Genomic DNA, 7,825 nt, shown 5'->3' with positions numbered 1-7,825 from the left:
ATGCACCCTCTTAATGCACCTCACTGGTGACTGCGCAAAGAAACGCATTTAGGTAGGGTGCACCTCGACCAAGCAAGCAAAATTTTCCCTGTTTTTGTTTCTTTTTCCCCCCTCTAACTGTGAAGTTTAGGTGGGAATGATACTAACACCTTGGACAGCACGTAACCTGCTGCGTGATTGTGTGTTGCAGGGTCCATCTTCAGGGCTTGATGTGGAGTCCCTCCGCTCAGTGAAAGGACTTAGCCATGGTAATACAGGTTTGATTCTTTTGAAATGTATTGAGACTGCTTTTTGAGGAAATGGAGTGAATATCCAAAAGGCTCCATCCCAAGGCTGCAGGACATAAACTGATCTGCCCAAATTCACTTTGTGTGCAACTATGCACCTGATTCCAATTTTTAGCTTTACTTGCTGTTCTCAGCTACGGGCTGTAAAAGTTTGCACACACCTTATAAAGCCTCAAATCTTATTGCTTGTGGGTGAATCAAAATACTGCACAAACATGGATTTCCCAGTATTTTTGAAGAGCGTGTTGCACTGGGTTGTAGTTTAAAAACTCGAAAGAGATCATGGTGGGAAGTCTGAGCCGTGCGAGTCCTGCCTTTACACCCTGAAAAAGATCGGAGCTCTGTTCAACATCACACGTCTTCTGGTTGCCCGATAAATCCGTGAGAAATCCCGGGGTCGTCAGCTGGTGCGCCAGGCGTTGGCTCTGGCACTGCTGCGTGTGCACGTCCACGCACAAGATGTTACTTCTGGCAGCATCTGTGATGCTGGGCTGTAGGTTGTTCGCTTCCCGCGCTTCAGGAATGCCTGCTCTAGGTTGTGCTCGAATTTGTGAGCTGACTGCAGGCTACAGCTTGCCAATGCCACTTTTCATGAGAAACGGGAAACGGAAGACAAGACAGTTGTCGACAATGACTGAGAACATTTAAAGCCTGGAGGTCAGAGGTACCCGCTGCAGAGGGACAGCAGGAGCAGTGAGGCTCCTCTAGACAAAAGGCATTCCCTGGTTCTCACTGCAGACTCAGACAAGTTTGCCTTTACCTGTAAGCACCTTTTTTATTTTGAAAGATCAACTACAGGCCAAATCATGACATAATTGTGCTCACAGAGTCCGACAGAGAACCTGCTGGGAGTGCGTAAACAGGGAATATGATTCAGGTGACTGGCTGAAAAATCTGACGTAAGCATCTACTGTGTGAAGCGTGCACATTCCAGCACATGAAGTGTTCAACACATTCTGTCCAGTTAAGGTCTGCAAAAAAGGTTTGTTGTCTTCTCTAATGTATGTCTGAGTTCAAGTCGCTTGCAGTCTGCGTCACTGAAGGTTTAAGAAACATCTTAAAAAAGCTGCCATCAGCTGCAGCTCGCGCTCTGTATTTTCTTTTTTCCTTCTGTGGATAGTGGTTGTGTGTTTGATATAGAAATCTTGGCTTTTTTTTTTCCTTTTCCTTTACCTGTACATTCTCCTTCACATTGTGGTCCTGCCTGATTCTGAAGATTGTGCCCCTGACTCTGTTCTCATCCCTCCGAGCACAGGTGTTTGTCTCTTTCGCACTTAACAGTACTGAGCTGTGAAGGGACTCTTTAGACTCAATATCATGAAAAATATGCTGCGTATACTGCTTTCCCCTCGTTTATGCCCAGCTGTTAGTTACATGCGGTCTTTCTGGCTGCGTCTCTGCTAATTCCTCCTAATGAAGTGCTTGATCTGTTTAATTACAGTGTGCAAAACTAGGCAAGCAACAGAAATAGATGGGCAGATTTATAAAGTGACGTGGCGTGTACTGAAAGTGCTCTTGGCATCGGACCAGAGACCAAATACTTCCAGTCACTCGCGATGTGCAAACACTCCCGTTCAGCCTTTTCTCTGGGACTAGCTGTCGCTCCATCCTCGGCGTTCCGGGGCTGCAGCCCCCCTTCTGGCTCCGTGTTGCCATCACCATTTTCCTGCCTACACAGCAGCAAGGAGAGATCCCTCCGGATCCCTGACCCGGTTTCTGTTGCTCAGTAGCTGGAGGCAGCGTCTTCCATGCAGACACGCTCCGGGCTTGTTGCGAGGAGTGGCCAGGATGGGTGAGAAAACAATCCAGGGAGTGAATCAGACTCTGGCAAACCCCTCTCAGAGGCAAGAGGCTGGGTGTTCAGGCACCAGCGCTGATCAGCTGGAGTTACCAGGAGGATTGTTTTGGCCTGTTCTAGGGCTGGGCTGAGTCTTGCCAACACCTCCTTCCTGCATGCAGAATGGCAGAGCTGCTGTTTAGGTTGGTGTTGCTGCTAACGGTGGAAGAGCAGCTCTGTCGCAGAGCCTTGAAAAGGCCACAGCTGTAGAGGGGAGACCTGCTTTTCTGGTTTATGATCCAGAGTCACAAGCAGACACACAGCACTGGATGAACACACAGCATAGGCTTAGTTTACTTCAGGACTGTATCGTAATGCATTAATGAAAAAATCTGTTGAAAAGAATGCATGATTTCCATTTCGCACAAGCCTTTTTTTAGCCAGAGAGAAGCACAAGGGAACACTAATTAGCTCGGCCTGATGACTTCAAAGATTCTTACAGCCTATAGAGCAAATAGGGGTTTGGTGAAAGTGTATTAGCGCTTGTGAGTCCATATATAGAATTACCACAAAGTACAGGAGTCTGAGGTGAGGGCCTCTGAGCTAATACTGCGAGCCAGGACTAAGATGCAATGAAACAGCTGTTCCAGGATGTCTTGGGATCCTCTACCCAGAAGCAAGACCATAAAGATGCAGGACTGAGTGTTTTTGTGGTCATTTTCTCTCTGCAGGCAGTTAAAAGTAGCAAACCCAAGCGTGGCAAAGGCAAACGCTCCAAAAAGCAAGCGAAGAAGGTGGTGAAGGAAGGGGATATCTTCAGCCCAGATGCCATGCTCAACGCCTACTACATCTGCCACAATGCCCCCGCCTTCCTGGAGTGCCGGGGCTTTCCCTGGCCTGGCTCCCCAAAAAAGAAAAAGAAGAAAGGAAAGTAACCGGGTGGCTGGAAAGCAAAGGGCTCGGTGAAACCCAAGCTCCCCAGCGCAGAAGAGACTTTTTTGCAGATTAGACTCGCGCTGACCTCTCCGGTGGTTAGCTCAAATGTTTTGCCATAGTCACTGTTGCGTCCGTACAAAGACACGCTTACTGTAGCTCAAGCGTAGAGTGCCAAACGGTAAGCGACACTGTGCCACTGTCACTTCAGCTGCGGTCCTTCGCCCTCCGGTTCTGTGTGGAATAAAGCGTTGTGCCTCAGCCGCATGCAGGGTTTGTAGTGGGGTTTGCTTTACCCGTCCTGCTGCCATTCTTTTACGGATGGGACGTGCTCCCCAGTAGCGTTGGTGCACCTCCAGCTGGTTTAACCAGCGCTGGTGGAAACCTGAGCTCGGAAGGTGGATACCGTGGTACGACTGATGGTGTTAAGTACGATATCTATAACATCAGCTTGTCTGTCCGAGAGTCACCCAGCGCTCCCTCTCTGGGTCAGCGATGAGCCATGCGATGCTCTCTGTGTGATTCACCTCGTTCTGAAGGAAATGGCTACGTTTGGTCAGGTAAGCAGTATGTCCTGGGTTTGGCCAGGACAGGGTTAATTTTCACCGGACTCCAGGAAGGGGCACAGCCAGGGGGTGGGGGCTGACCCCACCTGGCCAAACAGAGCCGGGTATTCCATACCATGTGACGTCACGCTGGGTTCCGGTGGGGGGGGCGGCGCGGCGGGAACTCACTCGCGGCTCGGGAGCGTGCGGCGCCGGTGCGGTCCGAGAGAGCGGGTCTGTTTTTGTCGTGTTTTCTCCTTATCTGTATCGTTGTTGTTCCTGTTTCCCTCTGTTTGCTGTTCTGGTAAACTGCCCTTATCCCGACCCACCAGCTTCTGCCTCTTTCTTTTCATTCTCCTCCACACGCCGGCGGGGGGAGGGGCGGCCGCGTGGCGCTTTTGTTGCCGGCGGCAGCCGAAACCAAAACACAGGACTTGAAGCTCCAGTGAACTACCACCAGCTCTCCTTTGGCTGTAGTGAAAAGCTGGAGGTCTAGCTCAGATGTTAGACAGTGATCCTGTGTTACATGGTTACATGGTTAGAGGTGGTGATGAAGCCCCTACAAGGGCTGCCCTTACAGTAATCGGTCTTAGTCCAAACATCCCAGCTAGAGACCACAAGCTTTGTGTTACGGTTCGCAGTTGTTTCGCTCCGTTTCCTCCATGTGTGTTTAACACAGCCGCATGTCAAGCGGCGCTGTACATCTCTCCCAGATTCTTACACCGACTGGAAGGATGCAGTAGAGTTACTGGGAGGGGTGAGGATGTGTCCTGAATTGATGCAGGCTATGGAGAGATGGGAAGGAATACAGAAGGGCTGGAATCTTGGAGAAAGAGTTGGGAAAAGAGAATCTGCAACGGGTTAGAGCTGCTATAAGGGGAGATGTCCCCGTTCTCTAGGATACCTGAGGCACTGTGAGCATGCAAGACCGTCCTCTACACCCAGCAGCACTGTGACGGGCGCAGGAAGTATCACATCAGCATTTCAGTTGGTTTCTCAGGGCTGAACATCTGCGGTGCCGATCTGGCAGAGCAGTGAGCTGGCTCTCGAGCCCATTTCTGACTGACTTCACTGCAGGAGGAGGTGCAGCGCCTTTCCGACTTCCAGGTGACTTAATGTTACAGATAACAGAACAGTCAGTTATAATGTGATTGACCCAAAGCGATAAAGGCCTGTGAAGCCTTATGCTGTTTCTCCAGCTTAAAGTGTTCTCTCTGTGAAGAGGTCTTGACTAGGTGAAATCACAGTTCTGTGGCATGGCTTGTAGGCCAACTACTGTCATCACATAGGCTACTGCACTACTCCACTGCATTTTTTATCTACACGTCAAGAAAGTCATGGTGGGTACCCTGTTTCCTTGCTACTTAGTCTGCAGTTGGCATGTTCTGCTGAATCAGAGATGTGGTTTGCAGTAGCAGTTTGTTCTATGTTGTGCATGGACATGTCTTCCTCTGCATTTACTGAGATTCTTGCTTCCCCATCACGCACCAGGAAGTCTCTGGTCACAGCACAGACTTGCAACTATTTCCTCCAAGTATCAGCGTTCTAAAGCAAGAGATCTCTTGCGACCTTTGTATTGAGCTTCTCAAGCTAAATGTTTAAATAAATAAATTAAAAAAATAGTCCCTTTTTGTATGACATATTTACTAGACAGAGCTCTAAGGGATAGATGTTTCCAAGCACTGAGGCAGGAACTGCTTAACATCCTGGGGCAGCCCCCCGCATCGCTGTCAGTTTGGGTCCCAGGGCCAGCTTGGAGGAGAAGTTGAAGAGCAGATAAATCTCTTGCTGAGACGAAGAACCCAGTTGCACAGCAATTGCACGCAGAGCAGGTGTTGGGGGGAAGTAACTTCCTCCTGGGCAACTTCTTCTCCAGCTACCTGTGGCAGCGTTGTGCGCAGTTTCCTCTGCAGCAGCTGGTATCTGACCAGCGTCGGAGGCAGCGTGCCGCACAAGATAGGCAAGCGGTCCGATCCGATACGACGGTTACGAGTAAGCGAAGCCATTTTTACATCTGCGATAGACTGGAGCCACAATTATTTAAAGACTCCAGAGCAAAGTTTCAGTGTGCAAAAATTACTGGAACAAACAGTGAAATATCATTATATGTTTTGTCTTAAAAAAACTAAATGATTTCTGCATGATGCAGGTAGGCACACCAGATGGTGACCAGCGAAGTGCAAAGGGCAAAGACTGCTTTCCAGTGTATCTGAAAAGCAGCCATTCATTTCTTTCAGACAACAGATGAGAAAACCCTTCCAACCATCCCAAACTGAAAAATGAAAGCTTTTTTTATTTTCCTTTTTGCCTTTTACCTCTCTCACGCCTTGATCCATCCAAATTTTGCATGTAGTTCAGGCTCCCTGGTGGTTAATAAAGACCTACAGACATCTCTAAGTTTGGACTTCAGGTGGCTCGATCCTCCATTTGAATGTGTTGCCTCGAGTGCCGCAGGCTGCGCTGCTGGCTTCTGAGGGAGAGTCTTTGGCTCAAGCGGACGTGACTTTACAGGGAGTCTCTGCTGCTGCGGGATGACGCGTGCAGGTATTTCTGTTTTATCACAACGTGTAAGAGTTTGACTCTGTGACGGGCTTTTCTGTCTGCTGGGGTGCAGAACTTAATAAGCTGAGGTTATGACGGATAAAGCCTGTTCTGCTCAAATCAGCAAAGAATCTTTTGAGGGAAGACTGCAAGCTGGAGAGGCCCTTTGCTTTACAGGCACAGTACAAGGGAACTTCGCGGCGTTATGCGCGTCATCTCTTGCAGCGAGTTACATTTTTCTGGTATTTGGGCTTCCTGGGTTTTGCTGTTACCGAGCAGTTGTGCAGAGTGTGCTGCTTGGGGTACGCGAGGTTAACGTTTCCTGTAGGAAGTTCTACACTAAAGCCCCGCTGTTAAAAATACACTGGATGTTGATGTGCGTGTTGGGGGGGGGGCACAGCTGTGGGGAGCAGAGAGTCACAGGACTGCTATGTGATGTGAGTGGTGGCTATATATACATATAAAAAGTGTAAAAAAATATTATTCACCACGTTTGGTATTAGAATATTTCAAGCTGTATGTGAGCATCTTCCCCTCTTTACTCTTCGGTCAGTGTTTCTGTATTGCCTGGTATCTCCTAGCACGTTATTTTCATGTTAAGAAAAGCGTTGTGAATCTTTATGATACATAAAAAAGGCTTGAAAGTGGCACGTATCCTTTTGTCTCATTTCTCATTTTGAGAAATGCCCTGGCTGTAATTTCCCAGCTTCAGGGGAGGACAGCCAAGGACTCTTTTGCTCATAAATCGTATCTCCATAATCAAGAGGTTACTGTGGTGAATTTTTAAAGAAAAACTTTCATCCAGAAGGTGTATTAGACGGCACTAAATAGTGTCAGCAGAAGTAAATAAAATAAAGTTTTCAGTAGGTTAACTTCTGTCTCATTTGCTCATTTTTCACTGTCTTGGTTCCCCACTGCCATTTCACATCTCCTCCAGGAACAGAGTCCAATTTTACTGTCTTTTTTATAAGCCTCTCTCTTTCAAGCTTTCTGTTTATGTAAAAAAAAAGTCATTTTTTTTTGTCTCTTTTGCTAGTAACTGTCGCACAAAAGACCAGAAGGAACAAAAGATTAGAACTTACAGAAATGGTTGCTCTCCAAGACGTGCTGTCTAGGTACCATGACACCTGCAAGTACCGATGCTTTCCATTTCAAATACTGGAATGATTTTTCTTACATCCCAGTGCGTTATCCACTATGTAATTGTCCAGTTACTGGTAGTTTTCTGGAAGTATTTGGTGAATTCAGGAGTCCTCCTACTTGCAGATGCTTTTGATATCCCTTTGGAAGAAGTTCATAGGGTCTTCTCACCCCAACAGCCTCAGACCATAGGTTAGTCATAAGAGAATCCTGGGGAGAAAATACCTTTTTCCTTGGCCTTTTTTTTTGTTTAGGCTGCACATAATTTTGTTAAAAGTAAGAAATATTTAGTTATTTGAAAAGAAAATAGAGTCCTGTAAGTCTGCAGTGTTCCTTCTAGTTTATTGCTATATGACTTCAGGAGAAACAACCAAAGGGATTTATTTTATTTACTGTTAAGGTCTGATACATTCACGACTAAGCTAAAATAAACTGAGCGTGAAATCTTTTTTATGCAAAAGACTGGCTCAGTATCAGTATTTCTCCCAATTGTCTTCTAGCTGTAATTGGCACTAAAAGAGAGAAATGTTTAAGAAAAATGAGGAAAGTATTTAATGCAACACATGGTTAGAATGGCTTTCTTGGAACGGCCATGATTATAT

General features: G+C 47.1%; 1 protein-coding gene across 1 annotated transcript; it reads left to right on the top strand.

Annotated features, from left to right (window-relative positions):
• The first annotated feature begins 256 nt into the window (after positions 1–256).
• SMKR1 (small lysine rich protein 1) lies at positions 257–6,633 on the top strand. Its single transcript, XM_075429208.1, has 2 exons — positions 257–1,269; positions 2,796–6,633. The coding sequence occupies exons 1-2, from the start codon at positions 1,225–1,227 to the stop codon at positions 2,997–2,999; spliced, it is 249 nt and encodes an 82-aa protein (XP_075285323.1). The 5' UTR covers positions 257–1,224; the 3' UTR covers positions 3,000–6,633.
• Positions 6,634–7,825: the final 1,192 nt, after the last annotated feature.

The sequence above is a fragment of the Opisthocomus hoazin genome, chromosome 8 (assembly GCF_030867145.1).
Source record: "Opisthocomus hoazin isolate bOpiHoa1 chromosome 8, bOpiHoa1.hap1, whole genome shotgun sequence".
Taxonomy (NCBI): domain Eukaryota; kingdom Metazoa; phylum Chordata; class Aves; order Opisthocomiformes; family Opisthocomidae; genus Opisthocomus; species Opisthocomus hoazin.
Note: the sequence above shows the minus strand (reverse complement) of the source record. Positions and strands in the feature narration are given on the sequence as shown.

Excerpts from the sequence above, each read along its gene's own strand:
- SMKR1 (XM_075429208.1), top strand. The coding sequence starts at position 1,225 with ATGAAGTGTTCAACACATTCTGTCCAGTTAAGGTCTGCAAAAAAG. Across the intron at positions 1,270-2,795 it reads AGTTAAGGTCTGCAAAAAAG|GCAGTTAAAAGTAGCAAACC; the intron begins GTTTGTTGTCTT and ends TTCTCTCTGCAG.